This window comes from Rattus rattus, chromosome 13, assembly GCF_011064425.1.
Source record: "Rattus rattus isolate New Zealand chromosome 13, Rrattus_CSIRO_v1, whole genome shotgun sequence".
NCBI classification, from domain to species: Eukaryota; Metazoa; Chordata; class Mammalia; order Rodentia; family Muridae; genus Rattus; species Rattus rattus.
Window position 1 is genome coordinate 9,266,289 of NC_046166.1, and position 23,497 is coordinate 9,289,785.

The window sequence follows — 23,497 nt, forward strand, 5'->3', positions numbered from 1 at the left end:
ATGAATCATAATGTCAACATCTGACATGCATGACATCTGATATGTGACCCCTATGGAAGGGTCATTCAACCCCAAAGGAGTAGAGATCCACAATCGGGAACCACTGTTTTTAAAAGTTCCACTTCCCTTTTAATAGCACCAAGGGCTTTGAGATCTTATGGACTCCAGGAAACATTTAACATTCCAAAGACAGCAAGGAGGCTTCAAAGAGGGACAGCTCCTCTCTGTGTTGTTGCTGGGAAAGAGGAAGAGGCTTTGGGCATTTCATGAAGCGATGGGGCTGGCTAGGTGCCCCCCCCACCGTCATTCTTGGGGTGACTTTGTCTTACTAAGGGGCATATATTTTCTTTGGTAAGTGTTTCTGGTGGTGGTGAGAACTGAAAGCTGCTCTCCAGAAAAAAGGGAGCCCCTGCGGAATTTTAAGCAGGGAAGCAACATGATTGCATTTGCATTTTAAAGAGGGAGACAAAGGCAATTTAGTATAAAAATAAATCTCCTTAATCACGCCATCACAGCAGAACAGCATTCCATGGGCACTGAGTCCTCCCGCCCGCCCGCCCGCCTGATCACACGTGGGGATTTTATATCGTGGTAGACATTGCTGCACTCCAGCTGTGCTCTGCCCTCTCATGATTTGTAGCCTTCCTGAGCACGCCACGGAGCTGGAGCGCTTGCCCATTAGGACTCCACAGGGCTGGGGCTTCCTCCACGTATCCAGTCCCCTGTTGGGCATTCCCATGACAGTGCCATGTAAGGGACACTTACGATCATCATCACACCAGCTGCATCTGAACACTCTGTTTTATAGAGGCCATGGAGATAGAAGTACTTGTGCCCAGAACTTTCTGGGTTCACGTTGACATCTTCTCTTAGAGATGTTCTTAGCAAGAAGCGCAGGGACAAAGATCCTGTGTGACTTCCCCCTCCCTAAATGTTTGATTAACATAATTTTTTTTTTTTAGGACACGTGTTAGTCAGTTTTCCGTTGCTCTGGCAGAATGCCTGAGGTAACCCATTAGGGGAAACAAGCTTTATTTTGGTGTCACAGACTTGGGTTCGTGTTTGCAGGCTCCCTTGCTTTAGGTAGGCCTCGGTGAGGCAGCAAATGTCAGGGGCAGAGCAGAGCAAAACCCATGGTAGCCAGAAGCAAAATGGCTGAAAGAGGGAAGGGACTGGATCCAGGCGGCAAGGCAAACATTTAAGGATCCCCCTCCCTCCCACTGGCTCCAACTTCCTAAGCATCTCCCACCAGAGCCACTTGCTGGTGACAGCCTTTAGCATATGGACCTCTGGGACACTTCAGAGCCAGGCTATTGTGGAGCAGTTAGGTTGACAGCAATGCTGAATGGCAGGAAGGAGTGTAGAGATTTGCTGTGCCAATAACTCCCCTCACCACAGTTTCCCCTGCGAACAATATAATCTTGTACCAGAAGGCCCATTTGTTTTGATGAACCAATGCCAACAGATGGTCATCTGTTCGCACAGGGTTCACTCCTGGCACCGTGTACTATATGGGTTTTGACAAATACATAATGGCATGTGCCACCATTCTCGTGTCGTACAGTCTCATTGCTCTAGAAACCATTAGTTCTCCTTATTGGTGCTCTGCCTGTCTGTCCCCCTGACGACCTCTCATCTCTTCAGTGTATCTGTAGCAGGAGGTCTCATGTTCAGAGACAGTATGCAACCTTTCGAATGGGTTATGTCATTTAGTCACACGCATTTAAACACCTTCATGTCTTTTCCTTGTTAGCGCGTTTCTTTTTAGGACCGAGTAGTATGCCATTGCCCAGACGGACTATGCTGTTTTTACTTGATCCCTGGACAGCTTTTGCTTCCAAGGTTTGGCAATTATGACTAAAAGCTGCTATGAGCAACCATGTGCAGTTATTTGGTTAGATCCCGTGCTCGGCAGCTAACCCAGGGCCTCCTACGACATGCAGGGCGAGCACTGTTCTCCTGAGCTACACTCTTGGCTCCATGGAAGGTCTTTCTGTGTATGTAGGTCTTCATGTCTTTGGGGTTGATTGCCAGGCCCTCAGTTAGAGCCTGCTGAGTACCTACCGTGAGAAGCTGACCAATTGTCTTCCAAAATGGCTGCACCACTTTCCGTTCCCATTCGTAATAAAAGTGGATCCCTGTTGCTTCGGTGCCGGCAGCACTTGGTGTCATCAGGGTTCTGAATTTTGGCCGATCTAATGTGATTTTATTTTAATGCACTAGAGCACTGAGAAGTTTTTCTTTTCTTTTCCTTTCTTCTCTCTCTCTCTCTCTCTCTCTCTCTCTCTCTCTCTGTGTGTGTGTGTGTGTGTGTGTGTCTGTCTGTCTGTCTGTCTGTCTTTGATCTGATCCCTGACTCAGTCTGGGTCACCTGGAAAATTTGGGATTCTCAGTCTATGACCACATGTAGATAGCCTGTGGCACAGCATGAATGTGGGGTGCAGTGAGCATGGTGGTTTTTCCCCTCTGAACCTGTCAGACTCGCTAAGTCACCCTCCGAATAGAGGTCAGATTCACCCAGCTCCCAGCTTCCTCCTTCAGGATAACTACCATCAAAGCTTGAGGGGACAATGGCTGGCAAGAGGTGCTTCCAGGTCAGGATAGATGGAATCAGAAATATTTAAGTAAGGTATGCTCCCCACTCCCTGCTCCTGTCTTATTCATGTTTTTTTGGCAGTGGACCTGGAGATGGTATCTTCATGAACTGCACCATTCTTCTGTTTGTCCCTAAGTCTGGGTTGAGGGAACCCAGTGTTAGGGACTAAATAACATGAATCATCTAGTCTCTCCTGAGGGGCTGCAGTCTCGGTTTCCTAAGCTTCAGACCTGGGGGAGGCTGAGGTCAGGGGTGGGGATGGGCAAGAGGGACCTGGTCTCCCCAGACATGGCTCTACACAGAGATGATGTCATAGCTGAGACTTCCTTACTGTTTGTCCCCACTTCTAATATAAAACCCAACACTATGTCCCTGGGGCACCTTGTCCCAAATTGTTGGGACTGTGATTTCACACACATTTCCCTTCCATTCACAACTGTCTGAAAGACCTCCAGACTAATCTTTCCTCTGCATGTCCTTCCCAGCAGGTGGAGGGTGAAACATACTTCCGAATCCAAGATTACATCCCGGCAAGGCTTATTGAGCGGATGACAGCAATCCGGGTCCAAGTAGAAGTCTCAGAAATGCACCGACTCAGTCCTGCGCCACAGGGAGAGGATGCTGAGCTGGAGTTCTTAGAGGTGAGGGCCTCTGGGGTCTTGAGAGAGGTATTGGTGTCAGGAAACGCCGGCAGTGATTCTCTCTGGTCCAGCTAGGCGTGCGGGTTCAGGCAAAGGGGAGAGAACTCGGGCAGGGAGGGGGGCACTGCTTTCTGCTTGTGCAGCTCCTTTCAGTCACTGCTGCTGTGGTAGCTCCAGCTAGGCTGAGCCGAGCCAGCAGGAGACTGACTAGCTGGCGAGGGGTGCAGGGGAGCTTCTGGTGGCGATTTTGAGAGAGCAGATCTCTTCCCAAAGCGGTGGTGTTACAACTCTTATGACAGAAGCTCTCAGACGATGGAATAATTCCTGCACACCTTTAATGCTTCTGAACAGGATTCTTAAATGCAGTTTTTGCATGAGTAGGTGTCTGACAGCAGGGACTTCCTATTGGTTTGGCCCGAGAGCTTGGGAAGACTTCATCTGCATATTTGGGGGCGTGGTCCTGCGTCTGCGTCAGATCTGATCCGTCTTGAGCCTACGTGACCTGTGGTCTCTGCCTCACCTGTGGAGGAAGGGCTTGGGGCATTGCCCTGTGTGACTGATCTGTCTCAAACCTCTCTTCAGGAGGTTGGGGGGGGGGTGTAGCTACGTGAGAAGGGGCTGATCTCCTGGGAGACTGGAAATGCTCCCGCCATCCTTTTTAGGGTTCCCGGGAATTTGACCTATCTCGACCTGAAATCAGGGTACCTTTCACAGCCTGCCTCCATCTTACAAGCCTAAGGCTGAAGGCTTTTTTTGTTTGTTTGTTTGCTTGCTTTTTGTTATTTTTGTTTGTTTGTTTTGTTTAACTTCCTAGCTTCACAGAAAGCACTGAGCAGATTTTGATCATTTGAACGCAACGTTCATTCACGTTGAGACATACACTGACTCCTACCACTCCCTTTGGTGGCCTGACACAGTGACTAACTCATAGGCTGCCTGTTCTCGGTACAGAGTGTGGAAGAGGAGGAGCTTTGCACCCACTCGAAGCATCTGTACCACACACAGCGTGAGTTCAGTCAGTCTTCTCCCAAATATGAAGACAGCATTTCCCTGCCACGATACCTCGGAGAGTGAAACACACTTACATTTTGATACATTCGCACTTCCCTATGCATTTTCATATGTTTATATGCATATGCATTTAAAATGGGCACATATTACTTAAGTCCTTCTATGTAACTCTGCATTGCACAAGAATTGAAAGCTTACTTTGAGTCAACACACGCTCTCCCTCAGCACTGTATTCCTTGCCTTATAAATAGTTCCAACATGCAGTACTGCATTTAGTATTTTTCTGATTCTATCATTGGCTGTGTTTCCGTTACATTCATTAAGGGCAGAATGCCACGTGTGGGGTCCCACAGGTATTGGCAGTGCTCAATTCAGCCACTGATGCTGCATATTGTGGAAGCATCTTGTACCCCTCCTAGATATTTCTTATCCCTCTAACCAGGATGTCAGTACCAGTAGAACCCCAGAGCCGCAGAGCCTAACACATAGCCGCTGTACCACCACTAGATATTTAATTATAGCTCCCCGAGGCTCTTCTTTTCATAAAAAAGAGGAAATCATTCCCAGGTGGCTGCCTGCTGCGTGGTTCACGGATGCTCTACGCTGCCAATTCATTTCCTCCCACTGGCAGCAGACTTGGCAGCGGCCCAGGGTGAGCACTACTAAACTCCACCCTCAGTCTGGCAGGTCCACAGCTGTGTGAGGGTGTGAATCCCTAAAGGACCTGTTCAAGGTTAACCCACTGTTTTCCAGGGTCCCGAGTGCTTGGACTGTTCCAGCTCAGCTAGGGATTGGGATTGCAGATGGTGCTGTGGAAACAATTCCAGTTGCTTGTTGGAATCACACGGGTTAAATCCCATGGTTTCCTTCTCTGCGTTCCAATGGATGCATCCTGAGGTGCTGCATATGTTTTGTTGTTCACTGCCTGAGAGGTGGCAGGACAGCAAGGGACAGTTAGGATGGCTTGGTTCCAATCTCACTTTGTTCTCTGCTGCTTGGGGGAACAGGAAACTGTGGTGGAAGGGTTGAGGAAGGGCACCGTGGGAGACAGGAGACAGATACACTGTCTTACTTTTAACAGATTGAAGATGTCCTAGAAAATATTGCGCATATTTATCTGTGTTCCCAGTCTTTAGGGATGCTCTGAATCTTAGTTGTTGAGAGGGAATTCTCGGAGTCAAGCAGACTCTTCTATTCAGATCCGCCCATTCCTGCCTCCGAGGAATTTAGGCCATTACTTGGATCAGTTGAATGATTTGTCCTTCAGAGACCAGGAGAATTTATTTCTGATTTTCCCCTAAGCTTACTAAACCAAAAGCCGGAACATCATATCCACTAACAGTGAAGAAACCGAAGCTATTGTTTTTAAATCAAACCACGTAAATACGGCCACATCTACTCCAGTGCATTGCCACACACTGCTTTCATAGCCCTGCACCTTGTTTTAGATTTGTCTCAACAGGGCTTGAGACTTTAGGTGGCGTTTGCACCAAGAGGGACAGGAAGCGGAAGCTGACATCACGTGGGTAACCTGAGCATGTTGGAAACAAACAGGAGGCTGACTGTTCTTAGCACAGCTGGTGAATCTGTGTGGGTGTGAATCCAAGCTGAACTGTGAACTCCAGTCTGGGTAGGACAGCCACCAATAGGTCCAAATAACCATTGCCTGCTCAGTGAACAGTATCTATGCTGCCAAACCCTTGTATCCCTCACCTGAGCATGGTACTGATACACCTGGTGGTTTGGCCAAACAGGACTTGTCCACGGGGAAGTAATGGGGTGGAGCATCAAGCCTTACTGGGTACCCTGGTTATTGGTTAATGCTATGTGAAAGCAAATGCATATGTAAAGAACAGTAGAGGGTGAAATTCCTATAATGCCACTAGCTGTTTTCTTTGTGTGTATGGTGTTACATTAGTGAATCAGGGTCTCTCACCTGGGCCTGGGGCTTGCCAATTAGGCTAGGCCAGCTGGCCAGTGAGCCTCTTATCGCTGCATCCTTCTGGTGCCTGGCTTACAAACATCCACCACCACAGCTGGCTTTTTGCGTAGGTGCTGGGGGTGGAACTCAGGTCCGAACCATCTTTTCTATCCCTAACTTTCTTTGTGACTTCCTTAGACCGTGAGAACAGAAGAAGAAACACGTGCACAGTAAAATGTTGGGTTTTTGTAGGGGAACGATTTCCTTCCAGTTGGAGAATTAGAAGAAACTCGGCCTGTAGAGACAAAAACGTTTAACTGTCGGATTTCAGCTGATCTGATTACTTAGCCCTCCCGGGCCTCCATTTTCTCCTTTGAAGAGATAGCCTTTGCCTCAGGAAGGCTCTGCAAGGATAAGGAAACAGTATCTGGTGTTGTTGCTACTCAATATCATGACCCTTGGAATAATTAAAAAACAGAAACGAGGGCTGGAGAGGTGGCTCAGTGGTTAAGAGTTCCCACTGCTCTTCCAGAGGCCCTGAGTTCAATCCCCAGCAATGACATGGTGGCTCACAACCATCTGTAATGGGATCTGGTGTGTCTGAAGACAGCTACAGTGTACTCGTATACAGAAAATAAATAAGTAAATCTTAAAAAAAAAACAGAAATGAAAAGCCGATTGCTAAACATTTAAAACGGTTTGGGGCAGGGAGGGGGCAAGCAAGTTTAGAAAGTGCGTCTTTATTCCCACCTTGACTATTTCAGTGCTTTACAGCAACAAATTCATCAGATTCCTTACCCGTCTGCAGTGCCACACTGGCTTGGGCAGCCTCTCTTTGTCATGCTTTAATCGGTGTCCAGACTGGCCATGGATGTTTCAATACAAGTGCTCAGTGTTTTTATTGGGTGATGGTGATCATGACGATGATGGCGGCGATGAGGGTGATGGTGACGATGACGATGGTGATGATGATGACAATGGTAACAATGACGACAGTGTCTCCTCAAGCTAGGAGCAGAAGGCTCAGCATCCAGACATTTAATCACAATCTGACGAAAAGCCAGGGTGCCTGCTGGCTGTCCCTTGTCTAGAGTGATTACTCATCTACAGGAGAGCGGTCAGCAATGAGCTTGAGAAAGAGTAACAAGATCTTTAATTGGTCTCTCTCAATGACTATGCTTGGGGATGAGGGAGATGATATAGATAAGACACAGCGGTCTGCTGGGGATAAAGATGTGGCACCAGATCCCCCCAGTGAGGGGCTCTCAGATATCTGCACCAGGAAGCCCTTCCTGCATGTCTGTGTGCATCGACCTTCCCATGAGGACTTCCTGGCCATGTGATTACTGTTCAGGCGATAAAGCATTTGTGTCATGTTCCTGCTTGAAGCACTCTTGAGAATTCAATCTGGCCTGGCTCAGCCACCAGCTCTGATTGACCCTTGGCCTCTGGCAAAATTCAGTCTCCTAGCCTGATAAACTGAGGTGAGACCTGGGACTGCAGGGATCCTGCAGAGGCGTTGACAAGTGGCAAGGCATGCTGGAGGGATAGGCATTTCCCCTGCAGGTTGCTCCTGGCTCAGCTTGCTGGGACAGCCTTGCTGGCAGCCTGAAAACTCCTTTTTATACCTGAGCCTCAGCTTTTGCAACTGGAACATGAAAAAAATAATGGGACTATATGAATGACACAACTGGGAAGGGGACCCCTGACTTTGAAATGTTCCAAGAGAGTCTATATCCTTAGAAACACTTGTTCACCATCTTTGTATCCTAGTGTCCTATATTTATAGGAACGTGTCCCAAATGTTCTTTTAGGTGTTCTACAAAGAAAGCATTCTTTAGGTTAAAAATGAATAAAAAAAAAAGGTCATCATGTCAAAGGTATAGTTATATTCCAGAATAAGAAAGAATAGTCTAGCTGAATGTTTCTTCACCTTGTTTAGCAACGATGGACCCTTTTCCTCACAAGGGGTCACATGGAGCCTCATGGAGCCTTTTCCTCCCTCCAGGTTGTCCAGCAACTCCCAGAATATGGAGTCCTGGTTCACCGCGTTTCCCCAGCAAAGAAGAGACAAGAAGGGGGAATGGCCTTGGGGATCTGCACCAAAGGCATCATCGTCTATGAAGTGAAAGGCAGCCGCAGAATCACAACGTCCCAGTTTCCATGGAGAGAAACTGGGATGATCTCAACTCATGTGAGTGGAGCTCAGTTGATAGCCACCCTTGCCTCCCTTTCTCTAGATCTGTGGCCATTTTAAGTGGTAGTGGCTACCTGAATTTCTCTTGATATATTTACATACGACCTGTGTTCTGGTGCACAGATATATTTGGGAGGACCAAATACTTAAGCAGATGGGGGCCGGGAGATCCCCAGGAAGCCTTCATTTTTTTCTCCCATGCTACCCCTTGCCTGCTTGCTTTCAGCCTCTATCCTCAGGTGCTACATTTTGCTCTGCGCACTCTTCCTCACCCCGGGAACCCATCTGGGCCCCAAGCAAGGACACGTGGGCTCTGAAGGAAAAAATGAAGTTGAGGTTGTCTGGAGTCTGTAAGGATTTGAAGTATCTGCTCTGAGGATTTGTGTCTTCTCTGTGCTCAGTAGTACTCAGGCACTTGGTATGTCTCAGACAGACTGCAGGTACCCTGGCAGACAGTACGTTGGATGGCCACTGAAATACTAAAATATGCAAAGCTCCCTGACCATCCATTTCAACTCATATTAAAATCCCCCCTTTCACTGTTTAGTTCCTGAATTTAGTTTTTATCAACTTGGTCCTGGGCCCTGGGAGCTGACTGTCCCTGCTTATCACAGGGGTGATCCAGGTCAGTATGTCACAGGGGTGATCCAGGTCAGTATGACATGGGGGTCATCTAGGTCAGTATGTCACAGGGGTCATCCAGGTCAGTATGTCACAGGGGTGATCCAAGTCAGTATGTCATGGGGGTCATCTAGGTTAGTATGTCACAGGGGTGATCCAAGTCAGTATGACATGGGGGTCATCTAGGTCAGTATGTCACAGGGGTGATCCAGGTCAGTATGTCACAGGGGTGATCCAGGTCAGTATGTCATGGGGGTCATCCAGGTCAGTATTTATGGTCCACTAATGACTCGTTTGATGACAAAGTTTTTTGCCTTGTGGCTCAGACACATTTAACCTTTCTTCTCCTTCTCCTTCTCCTTCTCCTCCTCCTCCTCCTTCTTCTTTTTTTTAAAGATTTATTTATTTATTATATTTAAGTACACTGTCGCTGTCTTCAGACATACCAGAAGAGGGCATCAGATCCCATTACAGATGGTGGTGAGCCACCATGTGGTTGCTGGGATTTGAACTCAGGACCTCTGGAAGAGCAGTTAATGCTCTTAACCACTGAGCCATCTCTCCAGCCCTTAACCTTTCTTCTATTTACCTTCCTCCTATTGTTTAAATTCTCCTCGTTAGATCATTATCTTTTATTATCTGATGCAAACATTCCCTAGGTAAACTGCTTTTATTTGGTTTCAGAATGTTTCTTTTGTGTTTTTCTTTTTAAATCTCATTTTTGAAGTTAACATTGTCAGTGTCTGATGTATAATACAATTTCCTAATAAGTTATGTGTATTTAGGAAAATAAAGCTTACATAAAAATATGCAATAATTAGCATAATTTGAGGTCATTAAACTGACCCACTCATATATTATCAGGATATTGATATTTTTCACCAAATGTTCATTGAATATAAACAATGAACATTTACATTAATGAATTTTTTAGAACATTAATTGTTTTAATTTAACTGAAAGATATTTAAAGAATACAAATTATTGAATCAAATTCAACACTATTATATTGTTTCTTGTTCACTTTATTGTATTTTTTAACTAAACAAAGATTTCAGTGAAATTTGTCTAAATGCAGATTCTCTAAGTGGTAATTTTGAAGCATGGAAAATTTTGAGGCTATGAAGTTCAACAGTCCCCCTAAATTTATTTTTATACATACATACATGCACATGCATACATACACATACATACATATACATACATACACATACATACATATACATACATACATACACACATACATACACATACATATATACATACATACATGCACATACATACATACACATATATACATACATATATACATACATACATACATACATACACACACATACATGTATGCATAAGATTCATTTTGCAAGTATTTGTTTTTCATTACCAGGCCAAATAATTTTTTTTTAAATATCAAATCCAGGAAGTCATCAAAGCTCATAATCTCAAAGAAACTATTTAATTAGGATTAATTAGGATTTCCATCCCCTGATGATCAATTTCCTCCTTGGCATGAATGGACTGTTATGCTGTAAAGTCGTCACGTGACATAAAATCACCAGGTGCTCATGGCCAATTAAACGTCTTCCAGAGGAAATGACTCTTCGTGCTTCCGCAAGCCCCGAGTAGTGAGCTCTGCAAAGCCTAAGAACTGAGATCAGCTCGGGGAGCCTCGGCTGGCAGTTACAGCTGGAGCCAGGGCGCTTCAGGCATACACACCCCCTTCATCTTTTCACCCTGCAAGGAAGTAGCCAAGGGAATGCTGGTGCTGTCTTCAAAACGTACAACCCCTGGGTACCTTAACATCTATGCATTCTTGATTATTCAATCAGAACTCATCCCTTCTAGAACGGGGAGCCGTATGGTGTTGATAACAGTGGTGTTTTCCAGCGTTACCTCCAGTTTTCAGACAAATGCACAGAGCAGAACAGACTGTGCAAGGCTACACAGGGTTCTTCTTAAGCAAAAGAATACAAAGAATATACATAGAAGCTATCTCGTGAAAGGGAATGTTGTTTAGATAATAAGAAAAGAACCCCCCAAAGATACAAATTTAAAAAGTCAGAGGATATACTTTTTTAAATAGCGCAAATGATAGAAAAAAACCCACTTAATTAATTTTCTGGTAAAACCTGCATGCATAGTTTCTTGTTTTAGACTTTGGATGTCATATTCTTTCCTTTACTTTTTTCCCCACATGATAGCATTTTGCTGTACTTTATCAAGAGAGAATAGAAATACAGTTTAGCACACCTTTTAGTATGGCTGAGGCAGGGTAAGTCAAGTGTGCAGTTTGCACAAGGGAAGACTTGCTCACTCTAGTTGTCAGTTTCTGTGCTACAAATGCAGTCTAAATGTACGTGTGTGTGTGTGTGTGTGTGTGTGTGTGTGTGTGTGTGTGGTTTCCCCCCCTTTCAAATTCGTTTGAGGATAGTCCTTAGACTTCATTTTTATTTGATTGACTGTTTAACTGATTGAGACAGGGACTCATTATGCAGCCCTGGTTGGAGTGGGGATCCACCTGCTTCTACCTCCTGAGCACTGGGATTAAAGGATCACGGTACTACCCAAAGCACGGGGTGCATTCTGAGGGTTCTAAATCTGTTCCTAGACTCTAGGATTTCTACATCATGTTTAGAGTAAACACAACGATTCCTCATTCTGCAGCCATGAAGACAAGATGCTCACAGAGTTCTTAGCATAATTGTAACCTGGGCGTCATTTATGGGGCCTTTTGTCTTTGGCATGGCAGAAATAAAAATAAAAAGTGAAAGTTTATTACAGAAAAGAAGGGCAGACGTCCCATAGGCAGGGTAGCCAGGAACAATGATGCAGGCTGCATTTCATGGAGAAGTGTTTCTGTTTTTATGTTTTTTTTTTTTCCAGACAAGGAAGGAGGCTTCCAGTGCACATGTGCTACTTTGCATGCTGCTCAAAACACTCCTATATTTTTGTTCTATCTTTCCATTGGCAGAGCTCTCACTATGCTAATGTATTATAATGAGGCATAGTGAGGATCCGAGGATCCGGGTCAGTGCCTTGCCGCCATGGTGGTGGCTGGTTCTGAATGCAGCTCAGCTTCTCTGCTTGCTTATTACAGTGCAGCTGCCTGCCTGTTTTCTGCTGACTCCCTGTCCCATCAGAGCAAGAAGCTTGGAGCTTGTAGAATAAAAACCATGGGAGTGCTTGCCCACCAATGTGCAATGTACTTGTGAGGACCCAGTGTCCCCTGACTCATTCTACCTTCTTTCTGTCCAGCACACTCCTTGATAATAGCAATTATATGACAAACAATTGGCTCACAAAGGAAGGAGAATAAGCAGAAGGGTCTTGTTTAGCCATTGTCTAAGAAAAGAAGTTGAGCCTTCGTCAGACATTACCTGCCCTGCATCTCCAGAAGTGTGTTGCGGGGAGCTGATGGTTTATCACTGCTTACACCCTTGTACTTTAAGGGATAGATAAAGGGGGTCAGGGCTCTAAGTCTGTGCTTGCTTCCTCCAGAGAAGGAAGCTCACTGTCACCAGCAGCACCACTGGGAAAAAGTACACCTTTGTCACGGATTCAGCCAAGACCTGTAAATACTTGCTGGGCCTTTGCTCTTCCCAGCATTGGTTTAATGCGCATATGGGCTCGGAGCAGCCTCCCCATCTTTTAACTGGTAAGTGTATACTATGTTACCAACACGCAAGTGGACAGGTTTGCTCTCTCACAAAACTGCAAATAACACTCGGGCAAACTGATACAATCTTCTCAGAATGCAACTGGATATCGATCTCTCCCTCCATCCTTCCCTCCTCCTTTCTCTCTCTCTCCCCCTTCACTCTGTCTCTGTCTCTCTCTCTACTTCTCTCTCTTTCTCCCTCTTCTTTCCTCTCTCCTTTCCCTCTCTCCCTCTGTTCATCCATCTAACCTTGTAGAAGCCGAAAGGAGGTTTATATCCTCTGAACTCACAAGTTGACTGCAGATGCCTGCCCTAAGGTAATAAATACAGGAGCTAATGGCAAGTGGAGCTGTCCATGACACGGTGCTGAGAGAGGGAGGGTAACAAAGACCTGTGTGCTGCCCTACAGGGGAATATCTCCTCCCTTCAGTAGGGGGTGGGGCGACAGCCATGTGCACTCTTGAGCAGTCATATGGTAGCAGGAGCAACCTAGAAATGGGCTTGTATTACTGATGTAATTAAGAAAGATATTAATGATTAAGATGAGGTCATCCAATTGCATGACACTAGTTAGTGTTTATTGACTGTGTACTATAGAGCCATAGACTATTTCTCCTCCTCCTTTTCTACGTGATAATCCCTTAAAAATGACCTTATTTTGGTCCTGGAGAGAACTTAATGGTTGAGAGCATTGGCTGCTCCATCAAGAACACGGATTTGATTTCCAGTGTCTACATGGCACCTTATAACAATCTGTAAGTCTAGTTCTAGTGGATCCCAAGCCTTCTTCTTGACTCCTTGGGCACCAGACATGCAAGTGGTAGACAGACATACATGCAGGAAAACTACTCACCTACCTTCCCCACTACACACACACACACACACACACACACATGAAAATTTCATTTATGACCACAGCGTATGCATTGTTCTCTCAAACTCTACAGGTTAAGTCAGCCTATGAGGCTAGAACTGGCAAGACTATGAGGGGCAAACCAGGGTGTGGAGAAATGAAACCATGTATCAGCCGCTTCCAGAGCCTAGTGTTCACCTACTTTCCCCTGTGCTTTTCACCATTTTCCTAGCAGAGCCTTGAATGCCTGAGACTTCTCTTTGGGTGCTGACTACATCATGTTTGTTCTTGACTTCTGTGTATCTCTTCTGTTTGTAAAAGGGAACATTTAGCTACAATGATGCACTGAGAGCCCCTGAGCTACTAAGGATGCCGAATTCTGGACCCACCTCACACCTATTGAACTAGAATCTGTGTGCAAAGGAACCTAAGTGACTTCAGCCCAAGCACAAGGCAGAAAGGCCCTGGCTAGTGAAGAAGCCTCGGGTGTCTCTTAAACTCTGCTGAGTGCCACTTACTGGCTGTGTGGCTTTGAGAGCTCAGGTCCCTCTCTGAATCTTGGTGTCCTCATTAGGATACACCGAGCCTCTCAGGTCTGTGCTACCAGTGAGACAGTATGTCATGTTTCTAGCTCACTACCCAGTGCTCGGTGTACTGTAAACAATGGTGACAGTGGCTTCTACCTATCGGATTTGTTTCTGGGCCAGGCAATATACACAGAGGTTTAAGGGCCAGTCTGTGGCCTGAATGAATTGGAGAACAGGGTCAGAGCTTTGGGAAACAGAAACAAACATAAGGAGTAAAAGTAACTCATGGTCTACAACAGCACAAACCTGTGACTATGTCCCTGAAACATGGGCTGCTGGTTCCAGAAGAATTCCATGGGTCTAGATGCAAATTAATTGTGCCTGACGTACCTGCTGTTGCCGAGATGCTGTGTGTAAACATGACGGGTACTTACTGTTCTTATGGCCTGATTTGAGCAGCCATAAAATGTTTGTACAGGCACTCTGAGCTCACGTGTGAAATTGTTCCTTCAGGCCTCCTTGGCTCTTAATACACTGTTTTGTTTTGTTTTGTTTTGTTTTTCAAACTTCAAACTCTGTAATCTTAGGAGTTTTCAGGGCTCTAACATTTCATTTACATTAAGAAGGTCCACTTAAATAATTCCCCTTTGCCTTTTAAGAATCTCTGTGAGAAACTCTGCAGAAACCATGTTTTCACCCCACCCCAGTATGTGCATGTGTGTACGCATGTGAGCATGTATGTACATGTGTATGCATACACATGGAAGCCAGAGGACAAGCTCAGGTGTCTGTCCTCAGGAGCTGACTGTCTGCTAGGATCTCCTGATAAGCTGAGGCACTGACTGGATAAGGTTATCAGGCCCGGGAGTCCCAGGGATCTGTCTGTCTCCTCCACCCCTGCCCCACCCAGTTCTGAGATCAAAAGTACGCGCTTCTGTGCCTGACTTTTCTCTGTCAATCACTAAGGCTCAAACTCAGGTCCTGGTGCTTTCAAGACTGAGAAATCTCCCCAGTCTCAATGCTTCCTGGGGGGGAGAGCCAACAACTTTTACCTGTCCCCAGACTCATTTCCAGAGTTGGTCTCTTCCACCTCCTTCTTTTTGACATCTTGTTTAAGTGGGACCATCAATCACATTCTACAGAAAACTGGGAAACTTGACCAGTACCTTTCCTTCCTACTCTACCTGTCACCCCATGCTGTCAGACAGGCATCCGGCTAGACTTTGTTGACTGGTCTTTCAGCCTTTGGAGAAGTCTTTCAAAAGCTCTGATCCAGTCACAGTCATGCTTCCCTTGCAGAAGCTTGTTCACAGTTCCACACTGTCAGAAGAGATGACCCCTAAGTTCTGAGGGGACCTTTCCCAGTCTGGCCCCAGCTTAGACTTCCTCCTTGTCCTGATGCCTCGCTTTGCTTCCCAGCTGTCCTGTATGCCATTCTGATACCTGCCGAAATCCATGTCCACTGCAGTATTCTGTGTCTTGGTGTTCAGTGGTTGTGATGGTTAATACTGGCCATCGACTTGACAGGATCATGATAAACCTCCAGGCATAGCCATGAACGATTTTATCTAGACTGGGTTAACTGAGGTGTAAAGACCCACTTTAACTACAGGTGGCGCCATTTCTGTGGGCTGCAGTCCTGGGTAGAATACGAGAAAGCAGGCTGAGCATTGGTATTCATTGCTCTCCGCTTTTTGCTTGTGGACGCACACTTCTACTGCTATGCCTTTCCCACCATGACAGACTCTCCCTTGAACTACAAGCCGAAATAAAACTTACCTACCTTAAGATGCTTTAGGTGGGTATTTAATTACAGCAAAGAGAAAAGCAACTAATACAGTGGCCTCCTCAGGGATGCTTTACCCAGCCCTTCTGGGATCAGACTCTCGAGATAGTCTGTCTCTTCTAGAGTAAGTTAAAGGTAACCTCCATCTTGAAGCCTTCTCTGATTGGCTGTTCCCAGCTGATCCCTTCCCAGGTGGAGGGGGCCACTGCCTCCTCTTGCAGACCTCTGTCATTTTATCTGTGACGTCCGCTGTGTTCAAGTGTGTCTACATCTGTAATAGATGAGGAATTTCTTGAAGGTAGGGACAGTAAGTCATAACCTTCCCAGCTCTGGTATAGAACAGACAAATAAGAAGTGGTATATGCATGCTTTTTGTCTCATTTATTCACCAATCAGCTAATTAATTTAGAGTCAGTCTTGCTGTGTAGCCAGAGGATCTTTTAGCCTCAGCCTTCCAGGTAGATTGTAGGCATATGCTATGGGGTCAGCCTTTAGTACCTGTTTCTTTGATGGATGGGCAGATGGATGGATAGATGAATGGATGGATGGATGAATGAGTAGTTGGGTGGATGGATAGATGGATGGATGGATGGATAAATAAATGACTTGCTTGGAAATAAAATTAATCATTTCTTTTGATATATTTTTCAAAATTGCAAATGCAACGGTGATAAACATCATTAGAAAAATATTTTTTTCTGGCTTCCGTGTCACTCCTTAACCTCAGAAGTATAACTTTGGGCACCCAGCCAGGGACTTTTTAAAGCCTCAGTGTGTCTCTTGAGTGTCTGTCACTGGAGCCCTGTGCCGTCCTGATTTCATTTATTTTTTCTTCATTCTTGAAGAGTGGATGCCATTGCGTTTTCTGTGCTCATTTGACAGGTACAGTTGATCTCTCGCTGTGGCTTTGTTTTGCTTCTTCGATGGGTGAGAAGTTGAACATTTTCCAAATGTCTCTTAGTCATCCCTCCACGCATTGTCTCAGTAGGCACTTTATTCACAGTTCTGTTTGGATCCTTGGGGAGAAGTAAAAGTCACCAGTTCCTACAAGTGCACAGTTCCAGGATGAAATCAGGCAGCATTTGCCATCACGACCTAGTGGGCTCCAAGTCTTTTCTCAGCCCTTTTTGTGGGTGGGTCTTGGCCTTTGGGGTGTACGTGGCCCTCCCCTGAGCTTATGCTTACAGGACAACTCTTGTGGGGCCCAGGGTCTCTCCCCAGTGACCTTTCCCTTAGCTCAGGATGCCTCTTGGGTGTTTGAGATGCTGTAACAAACCTGGGCTTGAGCCCTCAACATCCAGACGAAATCATCACAGACATCACAGTTATATTGTGAATTGCCCAGTGGACAGTGGCAGTGGACAGACACTGCCCTCTCAGCATGCCAGTGTCTTTGGGACATCCTTAGCAGCAAAAAAGATGTAGCTTTGAACAAGGTCTAGTTAACCTAAGATATCTTTTAGTGAAACCTCACTTTTCTCTGAGCACAAATAGTTGAGTGCGGTTCTCCTCATAACCACAGCCCCATTTTCAGTATCTTGCCAGGATTCATTTCTTAAGCCCTCTGAGAAGGGGGAAAGGACTGGAGCTGAGGGTCAGTACTTCTGACGTGTGCTTTTAGGACCCGGCAGGAGACTCTTAGTTCAGGGGCATAGTAAGCTGTGTAGACATTAGAGATGATCCTGTACGGGAAGAGCCTGTGGGTGCCTGATGCTTTGCTACAGAACTGTTTGCGAGAGCAGGTCTGTGAGGGGAAATGCAGAATGAGGCATGGACGCTCATTTTGTCTAGGGCCTGCTGGAGCGTGGAGTGGCACCAGTTAGAGCAGGTTCTTGGCTCCCAGTCTATCAGCTCAGGGACCGTTTTGGCTCTCTTCTAAGGCTTCCGAAGCATCTTTCATTAGCGAGTACTGATTAGAAGAACTTGTATTTTCCGAGTCAGGCACAAGAACTCTCCAAGGTAGCAGGGGGCAGTTTTAAAGTCTCTCCGTGCAGAAAAAGAACTGGGAGAGACGAGTCATGGTCAGGAGTGTGTCACTGTATCGAGAGCAATGAGTGAAGCCGGTGTAATCTCCTGTGTCTGTCTGTCTTTTCTCCCCAATTCAGGTCAGAATAAGTTTGCACAAATAGCCAGTTTGAATTCTGCACACCAGACACAGGCCAACCCTCTCACTTGGATTCAGAAACTGTCCTGCTCGGAAAATGAATTGTGCGTACCCAGGCTGCAGAATGCCACAGGAGGCCAACTGGGCACAGCTATGGAGAACATGCAAGGTAGCAAGGAGCCCAAGATGGAGAGAATCAGAAGCAGGTAGGCTTCGCCTTTCTTCAGAGCCCAGAAGACCAGGCGTGTGGTACACTGGACCATCTGTACCAGAGACTTTAGTCTGTGCCTAAGAACATGTGTGTTCACTGGGTCGCTGTTAATGTGATCCAGAGATGGACCAGAGACCACTATGCTTAAGTTGACTGCCATAGGGTCAGATGTCACTCCTGTAGCCTTCTGTTGAGACCCTCTGGTAGAGAGAGAACTGGGTGGTGACAGCAAGTTGAAGAAGGCAAAATTAGCAAATGCCAGTAATCACTGCTGGGCTATCACAAGCCAGGGGCTATCACAAGCCATGGGCTAGCATAAGCCACGGGCTATTATAAGCCATGGGCTATCACAAGCTGTGGGCTAGCATAAGCCATGGGCTAGCATAAGCCAGGAGTTATCATAAGCCAGGGGCTATCGTAAGCCGTGGGCTATCACAAGCTGTGGGCTAGCATAAGCCATGGGCTAGCATAAGCCAGGGGCTATCACAAGCTGTGGGCTAGCATAAGCCAGGGGCTATCATAAGCCATGGGCTAGCATAAGCCATGGGCTATCATAAGCTGTGGGCTATCATAAGCCGTGTGCTATCATAAGCCTGGTACTGCTCTGAACACCTGTTCCCCAGCTGACTTAACCCACACAGAGCTGCCAAGTTTGTATTGTTTTTTCCCCATTTTCCAGAAAGGGAAACTCAGGGGCTAGGATACAAGCACAGCCACCAGTCCTGGAGATCGTACTTGCCACCCTGACCTGCCGCTACTCTCCAGGCTTGTCACTCAAATTCGAATGTGAATGCAGAGAGCTCCTAATGCAATGTTCCATTGTCAAACAATGATCCATACATTTAAAAATAGCCTAGAACTTGGATCACGCTTACAAGTCAATTACGTAAATAGCACAGATTTCTAGGCTGCTTACTGCAGAGGAGGTGGAAGGATCCACTTTGGGGGGAGATGAGTTCCACATCTCCTTCAGCAGGAGGGAACAGATGATTCATTTGAACTGAAATACACACATATATGCAGACACCTTAAAGTAATGCTTCGGGAATTCTTGCCCCAATTCTGCTGATGCAAACGCATCTCCCTATGCAGTACAAATGTCAATCAATATGGAGGACGCAAACCAACCTCATTCTGAGTCTCCATGACAAAGCGCCCCAAGAAGAGAGGTGCAGGCTGGCAGTCGGCCTCCCAGCTTCCTGGGTTAGAAAAGGAGGCAGAACTTCGCTTTGTGGCTTTGCGTGCTATCGAGGGTGTGATGGTCATCGGAGGATGCCTTCTGTGTGGAGGTGGCTAGGGTACTCCGTGCTGAGACCCTCTTCCTCCTTTGCAGCCTCAGCCCTTCCCATACTCCAGTGAGGGTCTGCACTGCTGCTCTGAGCTCTAGGGACCTGGAAGAGCTTGCCAGCGGTCATACCAGAGCCAGCACCTCCTCACGTCTGCCATCATTTCTGAGTTCATACAGCTTCAAAAGGAATAGAAATGGGCCCCATCTCAATGCGTGTCAGTGGTTCTGTGGCCATCTTTTACCCATCACCCATTGGTTTAGAGCATTTTCTAGCACTTCGTTGTTTACAGGCAGAAGCAGGGCTGGGAGGAGTCAGCAGCCGGAGGTACCTGCTGCCAAACCTCACAACCCCTGAAAGTCATCTGCTGCCTGCTGACCTTTACCCACACTGTAGCGTATGTGTGTGAGTGCACACACACACACACGCACGCACGCACGCACGCACGCACGCACGCACGCACCCACCATGCACACTGTAATTTAAAATGTAAAGGAAAAAAAGAAAGAAAATGCAGAAGAAGGCCAGTCTTGCTGTAACAAAACACTGCAAGTAATAAACTCAGAAAGAGGTAAGGTGAATACTGACTCACAGTTTCAGTCCATTGTCATCTGGCCCCACTGATTTGGGACCCGTTGCATGCCATGGCAGGAGTATGTGGTGAAAGAAGCCATTTCTGCTGGGTGGGAGAGAAAGGATAGCAAGAGGAAGGAAGTGGGGTTCGGCTATCTCGTTCCTCTAAAGGCCTCTGCTAATGTTTAGATATAAAGTGTCTTCCAAAAAGGTTCATATACTGGAAGCGTGGTGACAGGTAGAAGCAGGTCCTTAGAACTAGATTGTCCCTTGTCCCATCAGTCTAACTGGAGTAGTTTCTTCAGCATCCACTATGATGCTATGTCCTGGGTGGGTGCTATGGATTTGGTATTTGCAGCACAGATGTGGTACGTGTCCTGGCGCTCAAGGGTGTGCAGAAATGACCAGGCGAGATCATGTGGGGAAGCGCAGGTCTTTCTGATGGCTTGGTATCTGAGGCATGCTGGCTAGAGTCAGAGTGGGAGCAGCAGGCAGCCTAAGGGGAGCCCTCATCACCAGTGCCATTGATAGAAGTCGTTTATGCAGAGCTACAGGGGTGCTGGCCACTTCCCTCTGGTCACTCCTCTGGAGCCTTTTCCTGACTGCCTGGCCAGGGGCTGGCTCCTCCCCTGCTGCACTGGCTCCGTTTAGGACAGCCTCTCCCCGCCTGTGCGGTCCTGACAAGCACGCGCTCTCATCCGTCTGCTCTAAGCTCAGAGACTCCCAAGAATAGCACTGTGCCAGTTGTATCTTCAGCTCTGGAGACAGAATGTGGAAGTTTTCAGTAAATGAATTTTGAGAGGTTGGCATTTTCAGAAAGAAAAAAAAAAGCTCTTGAGGTAAAATACACAAGGCATAAAATGTATCATCATAACCGTTTTATGCTTTCTACTTTGTTGTTTCTAAGGCACTGGCCTTGGATACATTTGCATTGTTGGGCTTCACCACCGTTCCTGGAGTTCCTCATCTGCCAGTGTAGAAACTACCTCCCACCCAAGCCTAACCCTAACCCAGCCCTTAGCACACACTACTTTCTGTCTATGAGTGTCACTCCTCATGTAATAACTTACTCATATACCATTTGTCTTTCTGCAGTCAACAGTAAGTGGATTTTGAACAATTGAGAGACGATTCCTTGGGTGGCCCAGATCACATGAGCCATAGAAACCCAGGCCAGATAAGCCCTTGCTGTTCTTAAAAGGACACCGAGAGACACTACATTCCCACCCTTCGCAGGTCCTCCTTGGGTGCTGGTGTCTTTCCTTCTCTTGAGCCTGTTCGACTGCTAATGTCTCTCCTTGGGCACTTGGGTCTTGGAAGGCTGATGCCCCCCAAACTCCCATAGGGCTGGCCCACCTCTGGCTCATACGCACTTGGCTTCTTACTGGTTCAGGGCTGACCCCTAATGAGTTTTAGTCAATTTGGGTGCATTAACTGCAAGGCCAGATGCAAGGGAGTATTTGCAGAATGAGATTCCTCCCAGCTTAGAAAGAATTGCTTTGGTCTGCCTCTGCTCCCACGACAAGCTCCACCTCCCAAACCTGGGGACCCAGAGAGGGTCCATGGACAACTGCCTGCATGGGCATCCCCTGCTGCTGTCCAGGTGTGTAACCAGTGTGGTAAGGATGTTAGGGGCAGGCTAAATGGCACTGCTCTGGTGGTTGGCTGTGCTGGAGGCCTGCTATTCCCTAGCTCATTGGTGTTGGTTCTCACCTTCTGCACTCTGCATCTTTCTGGGTGTGTTTGAGGTGGCCCTGGGCCACTTGATTCATTATCAGTGTACTATGCAGAACAGGCTTTGCTTAAGGGAATATTATAGGCACCAGTCTGTTTTATATAAACAAAGACCCTAGAAGGGTACCTTAAAGGAGAGAAGGGTTCAGATGGCTCACATAGTTGAAAATGGAGAATCCAAACAGCATGGTGCTGGTTCTGCTGATCCCTCTACTCCCACTCTCAGCCCTAGCTGCTTTGTCTAATGACGTATGTCTTTGTGGAGGTGGAGGTCAGAGAGACTCAGTGGAAAGACAGGGCCAGGAAGCCCCTTGCTCTTTCAGAACAACCATCTTGGATCCCATAAGAACTAATTAATCCCTTCCAAGAAGGAATTGCCTGTGACCTAATTATATCCTACTAGGCCCCTCTACCACCTCCCAAAATCACCTCCCAGAGAACCAAACTTTCAACAGTTGAACCCTTGAGCCCTTGGGGAACCAAATACACCTAGACCATGCCACTGCACAAGTAGCCAGTTGAATGCCTGCAAAGAAACTCCCTATGTGGGCTGGAGAGATGGCTCAGCGGTTAAGAGCACCCGACTGCTCTTCCAGAGGTCATGAGTTCAATTCCCAGCAACCACATGGTGGCTCACAACCATCTGTAATGGGATCTGATGCCCTCTTCTGGTGTGTCTGAAGACAGCGACAGTGTACTTATACATAATAAATGAATAAATTAAAAAAAAATAAGAAACTCCCTATGTGTCAAGGTGGGGGCCATTCAACTAATCTGGTTGAACCTGCAGTCAAGGGACAACATGTGTGGGGTTGCCTGGCTCTTCTAGAGACTTTTAGCTGAAAGCAAGAGCGAACAATAAAACATGGGTGAGCCAGCATAGCTGTCTAGCTTCAGCTTGGGTTTGGAGACCTTCATGAGCCTAGGAAATTGGAAGATCATTTTTCTTTTATGGCTGAGGAAATGGGGTTCTAGAACACCTGCATATGCAAATTAAGGTGTAGAGCGAAGGTTCATGTGAAGTCTGGGTGAGTATAATGAGCGCTGTGGGACAGAGGCCCTAACGCCATTCCCTCACTAGAATTCTGTTGTCTCCCTCACTAGACCAGCGTCTAGTGTAGGGGAGTTGGTTGAGGGAATCTGCTGAATTTCTGGCGACAAAGCTGCCTTCTCCAGGCCACACCAACAAATGGCCAAGAAGTTCTTCCAGGAGCACCGATCTTACCTTTCGATCTTTTCCCTCAGCTCGTACACTGGTGGAGAGCAGCTGCACAGCATCGGTTTGAACCAGAGGCCAACTCGTACTCTCTTTGGGACAGCTGGTCACAGCACGTGTGCAGGTGCGGACTGAACCCTGGCCAGGTGCAGGGAAGGGAGCCTCACACCTGCACTTCTTTGCAAAACACCACTTTGGTTTGTTTTACAAAGAAAGTTCACAATCATGTCACTTTGAAAGTTATTCTTAAAACTCCTTGGATTTGAGAAGACCTCTCACAGACAACATCTGGCCTTGGCTGGCCCATGATTCTAGAAGGTGATAGTTTTGGGGAGGTGGTTCCCAAAGGTCTGGTCCAGTCTGAGGAGTACCAGCTCTGTTGCTTCTCATGGTCCCATAGTAGGTCTCCATGTTCCCCAGAAAGCATGCACATGGAGGGGAGTGTGGTTTTCTCCACATGGTCCCAGTCAAAAACGAAGACAGAGACTCTGTAACTAAGGAAAGTACTAATACTTAAAGAATGTTGAGCCTGAAACCAGCATTAACTAAAATGTCTGTCTGC

At 46.6% G+C, this 23,497-nt stretch overlaps 1 protein-coding gene across 1 annotated transcript in view; it reads left to right on the forward strand.

Annotated features, from left to right (window-relative positions):
- Frmpd2 (FERM and PDZ domain containing 2) overlaps positions 1-23,497 on the forward strand; it is a 79,190-nt gene that overhangs the window by 20,161 nt on the left and 35,532 nt on the right. The window contains exons 12-16 of the mRNA XM_032919361.1: positions 3,082-3,237; positions 8,178-8,363; positions 12,486-12,642; positions 17,917-18,121; positions 22,896-23,059. Coding sequence (XP_032775252.1) covers positions 3,082-3,237; positions 8,178-8,363; positions 12,486-12,642; positions 17,917-18,121; positions 22,896-23,059 — 868 coding nt within the window. The remainder of the gene's footprint in view (positions 1-3,081; positions 3,238-8,177; positions 8,364-12,485; positions 12,643-17,916; positions 18,122-22,895; positions 23,060-23,497) is intronic.